The sequence below is a fragment of the Geospiza fortis genome, unplaced genomic scaffold, assembly GCF_000277835.1.
Source record: "Geospiza fortis unplaced genomic scaffold, GeoFor_1.0 scaffold633, whole genome shotgun sequence".
Lineage (NCBI taxonomy): Eukaryota > Metazoa > Chordata > Aves > Passeriformes > Thraupidae > Geospiza > Geospiza fortis.
The window spans coordinates 707343-723329 of record NW_005054531.1 but is presented as its reverse complement, the minus strand read 5'-3'; the positions used below and the strand labels follow the sequence as shown (position 1 = coordinate 723329).

The 15987-nt window shown below is 48.9% G+C and overlaps 1 protein-coding gene across 1 annotated transcript in view; it reads right to left on the bottom strand.

The window, feature by feature from the left end:
• The window catches only part of CAMKK1 (calcium/calmodulin dependent protein kinase kinase 1), a 53556-nt gene extending 41680 nt beyond the window's left edge, over positions 1-11876 (bottom strand). Inside the window, exons 1-3 of the mRNA XM_005429207.2 lie at positions 11388-11876; positions 3798-3845; positions 1802-1855 (exon numbers count right to left, since the gene is read on the bottom strand). Coding sequence (XP_005429264.1) covers positions 1802-1855; positions 3798-3845; positions 11388-11828 — 543 coding nt within the window. The 5' untranslated portion in view covers positions 11829-11876. The remainder of the gene's footprint in view (positions 1-1801; positions 1856-3797; positions 3846-11387) is intronic.
• Positions 11877-15987: the final 4111 nt, after the last annotated feature.

The following is a 15987-nucleotide window of genomic DNA, read 5'->3' as shown; positions in this document are numbered from 1 at the left end:
AGCCCAGGAAGGCTGAGGAATACCCACAGGCACACAATTCCCACCTGACCACTTCAGCCTGGTGTGTCACTTGTAATAAAGAGTCAGGGAGGAAAAACTATCTGGGGAGCAGTGGGGAATGGGAATGGTTTATGTTCCACAGCACATTCTATTCCCCTTTGTCCCAAGGCAGCACACCAGCCTGCCTGGCTGCTCTGGGGCCCATTTTCATCCCACTCTCACCCAATGCAGTGTGGAGCAGCAGGGCTGTGTTGGCTGAGGTTCAACAGCACTGCAACCCCACAGCTCAGCAGATTCCTGCCCTGGCATCCATCAGAAACTGCTGGAAGCTCTTTCCAGAAGCCTCCAGGCCCAGCCACACATAGCAAGGAAGTTTTGCTTCCTTCCAGCTCCTGCTCTCAGCCTGAACAAAACAAGCCACAGGGCAAGCCCAGGGACATGAGCACAGCTGCAGGCAGATTTCACAGGAATTCCAGCTGGGATGGTTGGGATTCAGCTGCCTCTGAAAGGGGAGGCCCAGAGCAGGAGCCTTTTGGAATGTGAAACTCTCCAACTCTGGCTTTGTTAAAGCCCAAGATTTGCCTTCAGTCTTGCACCCTACACCTCAGGCCCTGGCAGTGAGCCTGGTTCAGTGTCCCCCAGGCATCCCCACGGGGGTGAGATGCAGGGAGCCTGGCACTGCCCAGCCACACCACACTGCTCAGCTGTTTCCTGAGAAACTCCCCCATTTCCTTCCAAAACACCCCTGCTGTGGGATTCCCATTCTCTGACCCTGAGAGAAACAGCGAGAGAAGCAGAGAAAAGAATGATCAAAACAATTCTTATCTCATTGGCTGCTCCTGTTTGAACCAAAGCAGAATGCAATATGGAGATTGTTTACCCACAGTGATGGTGTTTTGGTTCCTTGGCCTGTGAGGGCCAGGTGTGTGTGTGTGTCAGGACTGTTGGCTGACAGTCATGAGATTCTGGGCAGTTGTGTGTTTGTGCAGATTCAGTTTAGATGTAATGTAACATAGTGCAATATGGTATAGAACAGTATAGTACAATAAAGTAATTAATTAGCCTTCTGATATTCATGGAGTCCTCCTCATCATTCACAGAGAAATTCACCTTCACAGAGAAAAGCAAGGCACATCTTCCCAAAAATATTTCTGAGATTCACATTCTCTGAACCTCAGAGAATGATCAAAACAATTCTTATCATTTGCAGTGCCTGTGTTTGTGCAAAAGCAGAATGCAATGGGGACATTGTTTACCCAGAGTGATGGTGTTTTGTTTCCTTGGCCTGTCAGGGCCAGGTGTGTGTGTGTGTGTGTCAGGACTGTCAGGACAGTCATGAGATTCTGTGCAGTTGTGTGCAGTTGGGTGCTTGGCAGATTAATTTTAGATGTAGTGTAATATAGTATAGAATAATACAGTATAATAAAGTAATTAATTAGCCTTCTGATATCCACGGAGTCAGATGCATCATTTTCTCCCCATCGTTGGGGATGCCCTGGTTTTCTCTATCCTGCTCCTTCCAGGCCAGGCTTCCAATGCACAGCAGGTGCTGAATACCACCACCCACATGCCTCTAATTTCAGGTGACCTGCTTCATAGCTAGAAAATGCCAAGGCAGATCAGCAGCATGTTCTGCCTGTTACATAAGGCACCCACCCGTCCCTCCCTCGCAGCAGCTCCGTGCCCAGCGGGAGCCTTAGCTCCTGCAAGCCCCCCAAAAATCACAGGGACACTGCTGAGAGCAGCCAGGCTGCCAGGGGGCACAGCAGCACAGAGAGGAGCAGAGCAGAGGCACACTCACATAATATTTGTCATCATTCTCGTTGTAGGCCAGCTTCACCACGCCGTAGGAGCCCTGAAAATGAACAGGAATTGCAGGGTCAGCTCAGCAGCTCCACCTCATCCTCCTGCTGCTCGAGGCTGGGGTGATAGATGGTTTCTTCTAGACAAGTCCTATAAGCTTTTAGAGATCTGTATCACACTCAAGATAGCTCAGCTACTTTAGAAAGCATAAAATTAGCAAGATGGTTTCTGTGGTAGTGCTGGAAACAGAAAAGTTTTAATAAAAGGCAAAATAACAAAACTCTTTACAGAGAAAAACTGAGCCAGGTGCAAGAAGTTCTTGCTCCTAGTAAAACACTTCATAAAAGCAATTAGTTTCTTTATTCTCTTTTTTTTTAGTAAATTGCTTAAGTGAGACTTTTTGGCTCCTGTCCAATTGGCTATCCTTAAGTTTGAAGTGAAGCCTCCTAAATTCTATGAAGTGTCTTTTTACCTAATCAAAGAAACAAACTTCGAAGCTTTTTTTCTTTTTAAGGAAACAAAAGAGAGTTCTGTCACATCCCTGTACTGGTGGACCACAGCTGGGAAAAAAACAACTCCCAAGGCCCCAGGCCATGCTGAGCCCTGAGCAGTCTGCAGGTGATGTGACCCTAGAGCAGGGCTGGATGTTTTGGCAGCTCTGGAGGAGTTCAGTGCTCCCCCACCACCCCCTGCCCTGAGCCAAGGCCACCACATCTGTCTGAACTCACACAGGGATGGGCAGCAGAGAGAAGAATTTTCTTGGTGCAAATTTGGGAATTCTGCATGAGCACCTTTCCTGTTCCACCAAGCAGATGCTGCCCAGGCAGGTGCAGGCCTGGACTGCTGCTGTACCCACAGCTCCAGGGACAGCCTGAAGCCAAACTCCATCCAAACTGCTGCTTTTACAAAGTCCCAATAAACACTCATTTTATGCAAGCAGGACATGATCAGGTATTATCCCTGACATATGTCTATTGAATAAATGAGTGGGATGAACACCAGAGCCTTCAAAATATTTCTCTTGACTTCACTGAGAGTTGAAATAAGGTTCTGGTCTCAGAGGAGACCCACAAGCCATCTGGCTGATCCAGAAGCACAGCAGACCCTCTGTCAGCCTCACAGTGCCCACCTGCTTGCTGTGACCCACAGGGAAGGAGGGAGGCAGGGACAAATCCACCTCAGAGAAGGTTTCCCACTCTCCTTAAATCCCACAGAAGCCCTAGGTGGGTCTGAAGCTGTGTGTGAGTTTGGGATGGCACCTGCTGTGCCAGCAGTGCTACCTGCACCCTCACCCCCTGCAGCAGCCAAATGCACAGCCCATGGCACAGATGGTGAGCCTGGGGCCTCTCATTTTGGAGGCATTTGGGCTAATTAAATTAAACTGGTGCTGGAGGTGTCTGCAGCTCAGCTGCAGAGGCAGACACAGCTCCCAGACACAGCCCTGCCTGTGGAGCCATCTGCAACGGTGGCACATGGCCAGAGGTGCAGGTGTCTGAGCTGCTCACCAGCCCAGACCTCTAAATAACTTCACAGGAATCACTTCTGGATCATTCTGCAGCTTTTAAACGTGCACTAGAATTAAACAAACATTTCATGGGATGTAAAAACTTTTAACTAGTCCTGATGGGGACCAAGCACCTGCCCTGATCATCTTTTTGGGTTTTTGTTTCCTTGTTGTGTTGTATTAATGTATCAAAGGTTCTTAGTGTTACATTTGGCAAGCAGACACCCCTGAAAAGGAGCCAGCTTAAGCACCTTCTGAGGGAGGAAAAATAAATCTAGATTTCAAAGGAAGTAACTCACTGTGACCTTGAACACAACTTGCTCAAACTAATATGGAAAAAACCCTCAAAAATAATCAAAAAAGCCCCCAAACCAAACACAACTTGCAAGGAGCCTTGGCCAGTGAGGTCCCTTGGGCTGGCACAGCCTTTCCAGCCCTACTCAGATGTGTGACACAGGCTGGTGTGACCAACATGAACCCCAGTACTCACCTTGCCTATTTCACTCTGCAGCTTGTACTGGTTTAATTGCACACAGTCCTGCAGATCAAAAGGAGAACATAATTAGAGTATTGGTAAAGGAAATGACTGAGCTTGAATCAGGTTCAAGTAGTGGCAGAGTGCTAAATAATTAAAGACCTAATCTCACTTACACTGGTGTATGTTACACTATAAGCACTGCTTTTTTGGTTTTTGGTGTTTGGTTTTGTGTTTTGTTTTTTTTTTTGACAACTCATGCAGACAGGTAGATGAGCCTTCCCATAAACCTCAAAATAGCCCTGCCATCTACAGAAGCAGCACCACAACATAAAAGCAGTGCCAGGTGCCTTCAGTCCTTTTGTAAGAACAGGGATGGAAAATCCCTGCCCCAGCAGCATTCCCACCAACAGAAACACTCCTCTGCCCCTCAGGGCCAGCACAGGTGTGGGAGATGATAATTTTGACTCTCCTCCATCACCAACCAGAAAACATTCCTAATGCTCCTGATGAACAGATCATCACAATAAAAGAAATGGGGGACTGAGGACTTTTTCCCTCATGGCTTGTCAGGAATACAAGGAATGGTTTAAATCTTGATCTTGTTGCCAGGGAAGGAAGCTTTTTCCAGCTCCCTGACAGGGAAGAGCAGCCATCTGTGAGTAATGGGGCCATAGGAGTGTATTAACTCTGCTGCTAGCAGAGCACATATCTTTCCAAAGGTAAAAACCAATCCATCAGAACTGGGAGCACCAGGAGAGGAGAAAGCATGACCCAGCAAAAGCCAAGATGCAAGGCATGAGGGGCCTGAAAGGATGTTCCTCCTCAAAGGAGGGGGCAGCATGCAGGAACCCAGGGTATGGACACAAGGAGGACAAATTCCCCTGCTAACACTGTGCCAGCAAATTCACTTCCCAGTGTGAGGCTGTGGTGATTTTCACAATTCAGCAACACTTTTCTGATGATATCTCCTGTCCTGGTTTCTCTGGGCTCAGCTTTGTGCCCCTCACCTGGGTCCTGTGAAAACTGCAGTGCTGCAGAGGGTGAAACTCCCACTGGAGCAGCTGGGACAGGCAGGAAAAGTGACCATTCCTCCAAGAAAGCCTCCAACCACCTCACATCTCCTGCTCTTCAAACCAGGTCTTGCCAGGAGGCCTCCTCCCTGAGCAGGGATCCCTTGCAGGAGCAGATGAAGCCTTTCACACACAGCCATCAGCCCTTTGTTCTGCACCCAGGATCTTGTTTCAAGCCAAGCTGGCATCTCTAAAGCACCAAATTCTGCTTCTTCTTGCTCACAGACTGCCAAGGAAGCCATGGTGGCATCTTTTCCCTCCTTCCAGAAGGAGCAGAGCCCTTTGTGCGGGATGCAGTCCATCCATCCATCCATCCATCCATCCATCCATCCATCCATCCATCCATCCATCCATCCACCCATCCTCACAAAGCAGGAGCAGGGACTGTGCCTTATCCCTGTGCCACCAATTCCTTTGTCTCTGACCTTCCACCACCCCTCCTACCTCTGGCCACAAATCACATTCTCATCCCCCTGCAGACTGATCACCCTGAAGCATCTCCCTGGTGCTTCACTGCTGCTGGATGGAGCTTGTGACACCAGAACCTCCATTTTTGGGGACAGTTTTTTGAAAGGGGTGGATAAACACTGGGAGGGAACGCCCAGAAAGTTCCAAGGGAAAGGCAGTGACCAGATGTGCAGCACAGCCCCCCAGAGTTCACCCTTTGGAAGGTCCTTCACTCTTAAAAAAATCACTGAAATTTTTCACAGAATTTTTCTAACCCAAATCTGACGCAAAAATTTTGGATTATGCAAATAAATGAAATTATGAATTCCTCTACTTTCTTTAAAGGAACAAATAAATAATTTGGTTTTTCTTTCAATTTACCCTGAACTTAGTGCATAACAAATAGGTGACACTCACTGTCACCACCTGGCCCACACCCCCAGTGCTCTCCCCTCAGGTAATTCCTGGTGGGAAGCACCAGCCCTTCAGCTTCTGCAGTGCTTCCAGCACTTGAGCCGCACTCAGCAAAAATCAAACCAGATTTTAGGTGCTTTCTACGTTTTTTTCCTCTTGCTGAAAAGACCATAATTCACTGCTGAAGTGACTCCTGCCACGTGTTGCTGCATTCTGGAAGGGTTATTCTGGTATTTGGTTCTCCTGCAGGAAGTGGGATAATTGTCCTATTCCTTTATCAGAGAAAAACACCTATCTCTGGCCAAGTGTTTCTTTAAGATAACATTGTACAATTCCCTTGATTTCATCAGGCTGGTGTAAATACAAATAGATGCAGCTGCTGATAAATACAAATAGAGCAGAACTTTAATGAGAGCCCTTAGTGAAAAGCTGTCACCAAATTAGACTGAGCCAGTCCAAGTGTGCAATAATTGTTTCACCTTAAAAAAAACAAGATGCCCTCTGTGTTAACAAGTCCAAGGTATTAGTCAAGAGTGGAAGGGAGGGAAATCAATGCCACAGAAAACAAAAATTGGTCAAAAATCATAAAGCACAATGCTGTCCAGGCTCAGTTCCAGAAATCCACTGTGGCCACCACTGGGTGACAGAAACCCTGAGAAACTGAGAATTGAGCCCTTGCTGTCCCAGGGGAGATGCATGGATGGGAAGGGAGAACCAGAGCTGATTTCCAAAATCAGACATTTCTGAAAATAGACAGCCTACATATATATAATGGAGAATACCTATATAATAGAGAATACCTATATAATGGAGAATACCTATATAATGGAGAATTTTGTCCCCTAAACAAAGCCAAATTCCCCAGTCTGAAAAGAATTTTCAGCAATTCAGAGATACACCTTAAAGAGAGGCATGGAAGAGAAATGAGGAAACACTGGTTTAAACTCATCCTGCCTAGAAGGGGAAGGGAAGGCAGTTCTGAAAACAGGCAAAAATGAAAAGAAAAGCCAGAAAATGGGTATTGAGGGCAGCAATGAATTCAAATTAGAAAGTTGTTCAGGGACAGAGAAGGATAGACGGGAAGCCCAGACCTTGGGGTGGTAAGAAAATAAAGAGATTTTGAAACAACATCCAAAAAGAAGTGCAAAAAGGAAGCCCAGCCCTGCTGCAGTGCCCTGGCCATGGCTGGGCAGAGCTCAGCACTGGGCTCACCCACCTGAGAGCCCAGAGCTGATGCAGGAGCCTGGGACTCGTGGGACCAGGGCAGACCCTGCAGCTCTGGGCTTTGTCCTCCTCTCAAACCTCGCCCTCAGACAAGCTGGAAATGCAACTTTAAATAAAGGTTGATTAATCCAAGGAAAAGAAATTAGCAATGTGAAGGAGTTTTCTTTGAAGAAATATTTTCCAAGTATCTTTAATCTTTTCAAGAGCTCTGGTTTGAACACCACAGTAAGGGAAGCTCTCAGCCCATGCTGAGCAGGAGCCCAGCTCCTGCCTCTGCCCTGGCCCCACCTGAGTTTATCTTTGTGCACAGCAGGGAAATCACTTTGTGAAGAAAACCAGGCAGGTCCCAGGCCCTGGAGAAGTGTGAGGCCTGGGCCAGTACCAGGGCACTGCCTCTCAGCTCTTGGCACCAGCTGCTCCAAACCACTTGGCCACACAAGCAGGGGGCTATGACAAAGATGAGAAAAAACAAGGAAAGAAAGGACAAAGAAGTGATTTATTTTCCATGCCTCTGGAGTAAGCCATGGACAATCCAGCACAGGAAAATTCCCTTTGTCAGCTCGTTCTCCTCCCTGCATCTGCAGGCCAGGAGCATCTCCAGGGAGGAGAAGGCACTGGCCTGACTCATCCTCTCCTGTCCTGCTGGAGCACACAGAGCTGATTACCATGGCTGCAGGGACACCTGGAATGCTCTCCTACATCCCAGAGGGTGGAGAGACAACGTGGACACCAGGGCAGGGGCATCTGGGGTTCAGAGAGAGGAAGGGAACATGTGAAAGGGAAAGGAAACTCAACTGGAAGAGACTGGAGAGGGGACTGTATAAAGTAATTAACTGTGCTGGCAGGTCTGGGGAGAAAGCCTGAAAAAAGACATATTTTATTCTTCTCCTAGCCACTCTTCAATTAAGATTTTCTTGGCTGACCAAAAAAATTGCTTTAAAATAGCAGAATAGAAAAAAAAAAACAACTAACAAACCAAACCCACCAGCACTGCACTTTCAAATGCCTCATTCCAGCACACAGCACCTCTCCCCTTCCACAGATCCAAGACCTGCTGCTATAGATGGGACAAGCTCTGTCAGTCACACAGGGACAAGATTTCAGAGTCTTTCTCTGTACATACAAACACCAGGGCATCATCTGGGTAGAAAGCAGAAGCTGCTTTTAGCAGTCTCTGGAAAATCCTCTCCTCTTGCCTCGATGCCAGCACAGAACAGGAGCCAGGACTGTCACATCAACAGAGGCAAAGTGAGCCTAAACTCTGGGGCTTGTGCCTCAGCTCTGCAGCTTTATGTACCCTTAACAGCTTCAGCTTAATCATTTCTGTGCCACAGCTAAAGGCAGAGCCATTCCCTTGTCAGAGCAAAGCACTGATAGGCAGCAAGGCAGCAGAAACCCCATCAGGCTCTCCTGCCAGGGAAGGCAGCTCTGAGAGAACCTTCCAGGCCATAGGCCATGGATAAGCTAAGAAAGGAGGGGAACAAACAGGGAGCTTTTAAAATTACAGCTCAATTTTTGATAGAGAAATGACAGATCAGGGTAATTAAGAACACAGTAGCATTGTTGGGAGAGCAGAACATGTTACTCCTCTCACAGAGCTAAAACTGCAGAGCCAGACCTGTCAGCAGTGGCTGCAGGACACCAGCAGCTGCCAACCCTTTGTCCAAGGGCAGTTGGCTAATTGGTGTCTCTGGGAATAATCTTTGTGCAAGACAACAAGCCCCAGCCCTGCTGCAGCCCTGCCAGCCCAGGAGCTGCCACCTGCCTAAAAAACAAATCCAAAAGCTGTGCTCAGAAGGCAGGTGTCTGTGGAATGGTCCCAGTGACAGGACAGCCCCAGTCCACAGCCTGCTGCTGCCACTTGATAAATCCTCCCTCAGCTTCAGCTCTTGTACCTCTTGATCCCTGAAGAGAAGTTTTCCTCCCAGCCTGTGAACAAATATTAAAGCAGCATTAAAAAGCTCAGCAGTATCTCTCTAAGAGAACACAGTGTTCTTCCATAATTCATCAGTGAGGGCAGAGCATCCAGCTCTGCTGCATCCCCACACTCTCTGCATAGCATATCTCTCCAGTATTCCTCCAGATCAGTCCAGGATACAGCATCACTGACAGGCAGGCACTGAGCTGCCATCCTGCAGGAGAGGGAAGCAGGCTCAGGGGAGATGGCTATCAGCACAACAGGAAATTGTGACATGCAGCAGTGCCACCCATCCCTGCTCCTGACTGACAGTGCCTGCACATGGCTGCTGATAAAGCCTGAGTGCTCCTGAACTGCACAGACTCTAACTGAGCTGGGCAGTGGATGTTCTGCTGCTGAAGGGCACTGACTGAGGATGCCACAAACCCAAAGCAAGGGCAAAGAACCAACTCCCAAAGGGCTTTAAGCAGGTGAGAGGCACTGACGGGAATACAAATGTGCAGCTTGCCTAGAACAAGGAGCCATTTGAGGCAGGGCAGTGCTGGGCCTGGTGACCTGGTTTTTGTCAGTGACCCACCAGCCTCACTGCTCACTGAGGGTGTGCATATCAGAGTGACCACCAGACACCCAGCAGCAGCTGCTGCCAAGTGCACCATGATTGTATTTCTCATTACAGGCTGATTGCATCTCCAATAGAACCAAAAGCCTCAACATGGAGACCCTGGTAACTTTTAGAATCCCTGGCAGAGAGCAGAAGACCTGCTCTGCAGTTCTGTCAGAGCTCCCTGCTGTGTCTCAGCTGCAGAGCTGGGATCAGGACTGGCAGTGCCTCTCACAGCACAACAACCCCTGAGCAGCCACTTGGCAGCAGCAGTGGTGGCACTGGAGCAGGCTGCACACTCACCTGGCTGTCACACCCTGCTCACCATTCAGTGCCCAGCCTCACATCTTACCCTGTGTGCATTTTCCTAATCCTTCTGCTCCTTATGTGGTACAGATGCTATGCCTGTAAGGTGGGAAGGGCAGCACAGCTCCTGAGAGTTCCTCTGTGAGGGCAAGCACCCACCCCAGAACGCTCCCAGCTCACCCAGGCTCCCTTCCCACAGCCATTCCCCGTTCATAGGAATGATGGTTTCCTGTTGCACAGCTCTGCTCTCTCACTGATATCCAAGGGACCATGAAAAAGGCAGCACTGTGCCAAGAGCTGCTGCAGGAGCAGGGGCACGAGGGCTCCACACCTGCATTTCAAACACTGCCCACCCCAGGCAGTAACCCCTGCTCCCCAGGATGCAGATGCTGGGGAAGAGGATGGAGAACTCTGAATTTGCTTGCAGATGGGAACGTGCCAGTCACACTTGACTGCAGTTATGCTGAAAGATTTCAGAAAAGCCTCACTCCTGGCACAGTCACAGCACTGCAGGATGGGAGAGCTGGCACTCAAGTCACGTCCTGCTTCCAAGAACTGGCTCCTTTCCCTCCCTGCCTCCCTTATTAAAGCATATGGCTGCTGCCAAAGAAGCTGCAGTCTCTGCAGTGCACCTTCTGCATGTGTCCTCTCACCAGCAGAGGATGCACCACCCATCCCACAGCTGACAGGGCATGCACAGCTCCCCAGAGGACAGAGGCTGAGCTGGTGTGCACCACCATCCTCTCAGGTGTGCAAGGGGAAAACACCCACTCCTCAAAAGGGAAACACCAAGCCACACAGATGTTTAGCTCCAGGTTCCTTGCACCCACACTGGCAAAAGTCTGAACTCCAGGGGTTTGGGTCCCTGTGTTGCTGCAGGTATTTAGGTCATGACACGGGCAGTGTGCTCTGAACACCCTCTGCTCCCTGCCCTCCCCTCTACAGCACATCCAGCACTGGGAATTGCAACCATCACCCACTGCCATCCAGACACTCGACCAGTGGGAGCATGTCAGGGCAGGTCTGGGACCAGGAGAGCAGCTGCAGAGCAATCACAGCCACCCAGACACCCCTCTGAAGGAGAGCAGGGTCACAGCCTTCCCTTACCACTGCTGTTACAAATGCTTTAAAGAGAAAAGAAAACCCTGACAGGAGCCAGGCATTTAAGCTCTTTATAAAATTATATTGTGCCTTCAATTATGGCAAAACACAATAGTAGATACATAATCTCCAGAAGTTTAAATCCATAAATACTATCAGCAAAGCTGCTGTGACTGGTGAATTCCCAAAGGGCACCTCCAGCAGGGACACAAGAGCAAAGTCATTTGGCCACAGCCCTTTTTCTGAACAACCTGAAAGATTTCCTGTGTGCTACCATGACACAGGGGTTGTGGTCCCTTAGCAAGGCTGTCCCAGGCAGGTGAGGGCTAAAGGAGCCAAATGTCAGGGCCAGGGCTACAGCCAACTCCAAGCTAATATCATCCCTGCTTCCAGGGATTTTTCCCCTCCTTAGAAACAACAGTGCTTCCAGATCTACTACTCCAGAAGCCTGAAGGCTCCCATTACACCTGAGACAGACTTACCTTACCTGACCCCCTGAGCTGCAGGGGGAACATGCCTACCTCAGAGTCTGATATGGAGACCCGATGGGACTCGATCGTCGGTCTCCTCATTATACGTGGGGATGGCCCTGTGGCATAGGGACCACAACCTGGAGTGCTGCTGGAAGCCAAATAACCTCCTGAGGATCTTTCCTGAAGGGACAACTTCCTACTGGATAGACCAGGTCTGGTTAGAGGTCTCTTGGGAACAGGTCTCAAGTGAGCATCTTCTGACTGTTGGGAAGGCAGAAATTCATTGATTCCCACGTCAGTGCTGACTCCATTTCTCTGGATGTCCTTTATGTTGTCAGAAAAGACTGTGTCATTTTCTTCAGGGTTGTCTTCACCATTTTGGTCACTTCTGTCTGGGACAACAGACACGTCTATGGCTGCCACTCTCTCCACCAGCTCAGTCTGTGTGTCCATGCCTGCATCCAGGACGTTTGCTGGAGAGTCCCCCATGGCTGTGTCCAGCTCGTTTGCTCTCAAATGGTCACACAGAGAGCAGTGATGTTAGTGCTCAAAGGCTCCATGAAATACCTGAGAGGAATCACAAACAGAGGCAAACTGAATAAAAATGTTCACTCAACACAAACACAACCAGTCATTTCTGGCTTCTTCCAGCCTGCAAGAAAGTGAAGGCAAAACACTGGCAGGCTGCAAACAAGGTACAAACACTCAGATTAAGAGGCAAACCCAGGCATTGAGCTAGAGAGGAAAGAGATAAAAATGAGATTTTATCTGATGTGCAACAAGTGACACAGCTAAAGAGAACTTCTGTAGCCAGACCAACAGCCAACCAGACTGGGAGCAGCATCCCAACAGCTGAGGGCCAAGGGTCAAACTCTCAACCTCTTGAATTCTTATTTATAGGATACAAGAGCTTCTGGCATGTACTGAAACCCAACAGGCATAACAACAACTCCACAGCCATTTAGGGCTCCCCAGAGTCTCTCTGCTGCCCTGTAGGGCCTTAGAGAGTGTCACAGAACAGCCAAGCCTGCTGACTTCCACACTGCCATTTGTAACACGGCCAGCAAAAGCAGAATTTAAAAGCAAATCCAGTTCCAGGGTTGTCCCTGGCCCTACACAGTTGCAGTCTGTGTGCAAACACAAGTTAATCTTGCTGCCCACTGTATGTAAAAGCTATAGTGATTTGCAAATCAACAATATGCTTAATGATTAAAGCATGGTGGGAATCAGCTTTTCCTTGGGAAAAGACCTACAGAACCCAAAAGTGCGATACAAAGCTAAAACTGCTGCATAAAATTGCTGTTTCCTGGATGCTAATTTCAGTCTCAATTTAAAACAGATTTCAGTCTTCCCAGCACAGTGCAGTGCAGGAAATGATCCTCTGCAGCACATGGCAGCCAACACTTAATCACCCCTGAAGATGCAGCACTGCATCACTTCATCCCTGTGCCCAGATCCTGGGGACAGGAGAACTTGACTTCACTCACAGCATCCCAGTGAATTCCAGAGTGGGCTTAACCCTGAAATATTGCAACCTGTGGTTCTCTGTATTCAAAGCAGGTGGGGAATAAAACCCCTGCAGGCCAGGTGACACTTGCATCTCCATGTCATTTACATGAGGACAGGGTGGGGGTGAGTGAGTCCAAAGAGCCCCATCCAGCATCAGCCTGGAGGTGCCCTTTGGGGATTCGCCACTCACAGCCCTTGCCAAGGAGCACAGGTTGAGCTGGGCTCAAAGCTGCCCAGCAATGCCCAGTTAAACACACTACAGTGAACTCTGCTGCACAGGGGTGATCTCCTGAGTCCCCCAGGGCAGCCAAGCTCGAGCAGCCTTTTATATCAATGAGAAAATTAAGATCTTGATTAAGATGAAGATCTTGACTGGAGGCTTCACCCTAGGTCATGTGCCAATCATAGGGAGCCAAGCTGGGCACTCAGTGTCACAGGAAGGGAATATCCAAATCTAAGATATTCCTCTCCACATCCCACTGTTCACCTCCTTTCCCCCTCCTGTCTTTTCTGCAGGCTTGCCTGAAAGTAATTGACAGAAGTGTCACTCACTCAAAACAGTAATGAAATGGTGAGATCAGCTTTAAAAGCTTCTATTAAAACTATATTTAAACACATCAATCCCAAAGCACAAATCCCTTTGGAGCCAGGGTGCAGGCACTGGGGGTGGCTCTCAGCACTGAGGGAAGGCTTTGGGGTCCAGCCCAGCTCACCCTGCACTGTTTGTGGCCCCACAAACCCAGGGCAAAGCAGTACAAGCCTCCCCTCTGCCAGACCCCCCTGCCCAGCTGCAAACCAGCAGTGACCCTGCAAAACCAACATGTGAGAAGCCCAAATCAATCTGTGAGAAGCCCACCAAGGATTTGCTGTCTGCAAAATGCTTCTGTGAAGCCTGGAGAGGTTCTGAGCTGAACAAGGAGCATCATGTCAGGGCTACTGCCAGCCTGCAGTGAGTGACCCCAGCTCCTCTGCAGAGGCTTTCCCTGCACTGCAGAGCCTGGGGAGCTGCACATTTCCCAGTGACACATCTGTGGGACATGCCTGCATGCTGGGCTCCAGGAGAAGGTCATCTCCTGAGCCCCAGGGAGGCACAGCCAGTCCCCAGCCCTGCCTGCAGATCAGGGCTGCCCAGGGCTGCTCTGCACCAGCCCCATCCCCATCCCTGCTGTCAGCAGCCCCTGCCAGGCTGGTCCATCACAGAAATCAATCTGAATGAAGGCAAGGAGGGAGCAAAAATGCTGCCACCATTTAACCCAGCTTGCCCAAAGGACAGGAGGAAACCTCCAGGTCAGCCTGTGCTGAAAGCTCTTTCTTCTGCCCATAGAGAACAAACCCAAGGCCTTTCCTTGATGCAGCTTTAGCCCCTGGACAGTCACAGCTCACCTCACTCCCAGGCAGCACCAAGAGGAAAATAAATCTGCTAAAACAAATCTAAACTGAAGCCTGCAGCTCCTCACCTTCCTCCCTCCTCCTGCCACCAGGTTTTCCCCCTCTGTGGGAGCAAGGGGAAGGAAGAATCTGCCCGTGCTGCTGTGTGGATGGGTGTGAAAGCCCACAAACCACCCACCTGGACTGAACATTTGTGAGTCTCCTGCTGCTCAGCCAGCAGGAAAAAAGGCCAGGAGCTCTGGGAAGAGCAGCCCAGCAAACAGTGATGCTTGTGTCAGCCACCTGAGAGCTCCTCAGCACCCAGAGCAGGCACCCAGGGTGTCCCCTCCTCAAAAGCTGAAGCAAACTTGCTCAGTTCTAACCCACAGCACAGGCTGCAAAATAAATCCTCAGCTAACTGACAAATGAACTAGATAAACTGAAGATAAACCCCATAAATCAGTTCATCCCATCAAAACAAACAGACCCATACATTGCTGAAACAAATAGCACAGCGCTGCTAAAAGCAGGCTAAAAAAATCCAGCAGGACTTTAAATAAAATAATTGTTCATCTGTAGAGCTGGGCTTTGTTTCAAGTTCTGTTTTGAAGGATTCCTTTTCACTGATAAATCCTCCAAAACTGTATTGGAAAGCAAAGATTTCTGAATAAGCCAATCAGTTATGTGCATCCCAGCCTCACTGTGCATAAACTCAGTACAAAAAGAAAAACCCCAATAATTTCTGCAAGGCTAAATCAACGGTGGATTTGCAGTTTTTCAGGCTGTGGCACAACCATACCTTGCTGTGATGGGAAACCCCAGCAAAACAGAAATTCTGCCTCCACCATCTCCCAGCTCCTGCACAGCTTTGCTGTCCCTGCTGATCCCCCACAACACTGAGCACCTGCTGGAGAGCAGAGGAAAATGCTGCAGACACGAACCAAAGCTGCAAACAAGCTTATATGAGCAAAATTAATTTACTTACAGATATCTTATTTACCATTTTTCCCTGTAGCTATTCCTCTGCCGCAGGCAGATTGCCACTTCAACCATGATTTTAACAATATATTTATCAAACGGCTGCATATGTTTCCCAGACTGGCACTGAGCAGAGAATGGTACAAAAAACCCTTCTGAAAGAAATATAATCCTAGGGAAAACCTCTCTGTATTTTATGTGGGAGTGGGAGATGAGCAGATGCAATTCATTTTGCTGCTCAATAAAGTATTCCAAAGCATTGTTTGAAAAATAAAAAAATGTAAATCTAGTTTACTGCCTGGTCCATCCTCTTGGCTAACTAAAAATGTTCCTGTCAGAAAGGATGGGGAGGGTAAAAGGCCCTGAGCCACAGCAAACCCAGCTTCATTTCCCAAATTTGCTAGAGACTGTAGAGAAGTGACTTTATGGCTTTGCTGCAGTTCCAGGCTAAGAGGAATGATGCTGCTTCTCCTTTGTGTCCCTGAGAACACACCTGCCCTGTGCTGAGGCCATTGCAGTAGGAGAATCCCAGTGAATAATTACTGTAATGAACATTTGCACAGAAAGGTTCAGGCAGATTCTGCTGCTGCTCAGTCAGAGGCTGCAAATGCTCATGGCTGGGATCCCTCCCCATCAGGGATGTCACCCTGAGCCCCTCCCTGCAGGCACAGCCTTCAGCTCCTCCTGACCACCCAAACCCACAGGCACTGGCACACAGAGCTCCCCAAAGACCACAGCAGCTTCACTCAGGGCTTTACTCTGCTCAGCAAGAGCAGAGATCAGGCCAGGTTCT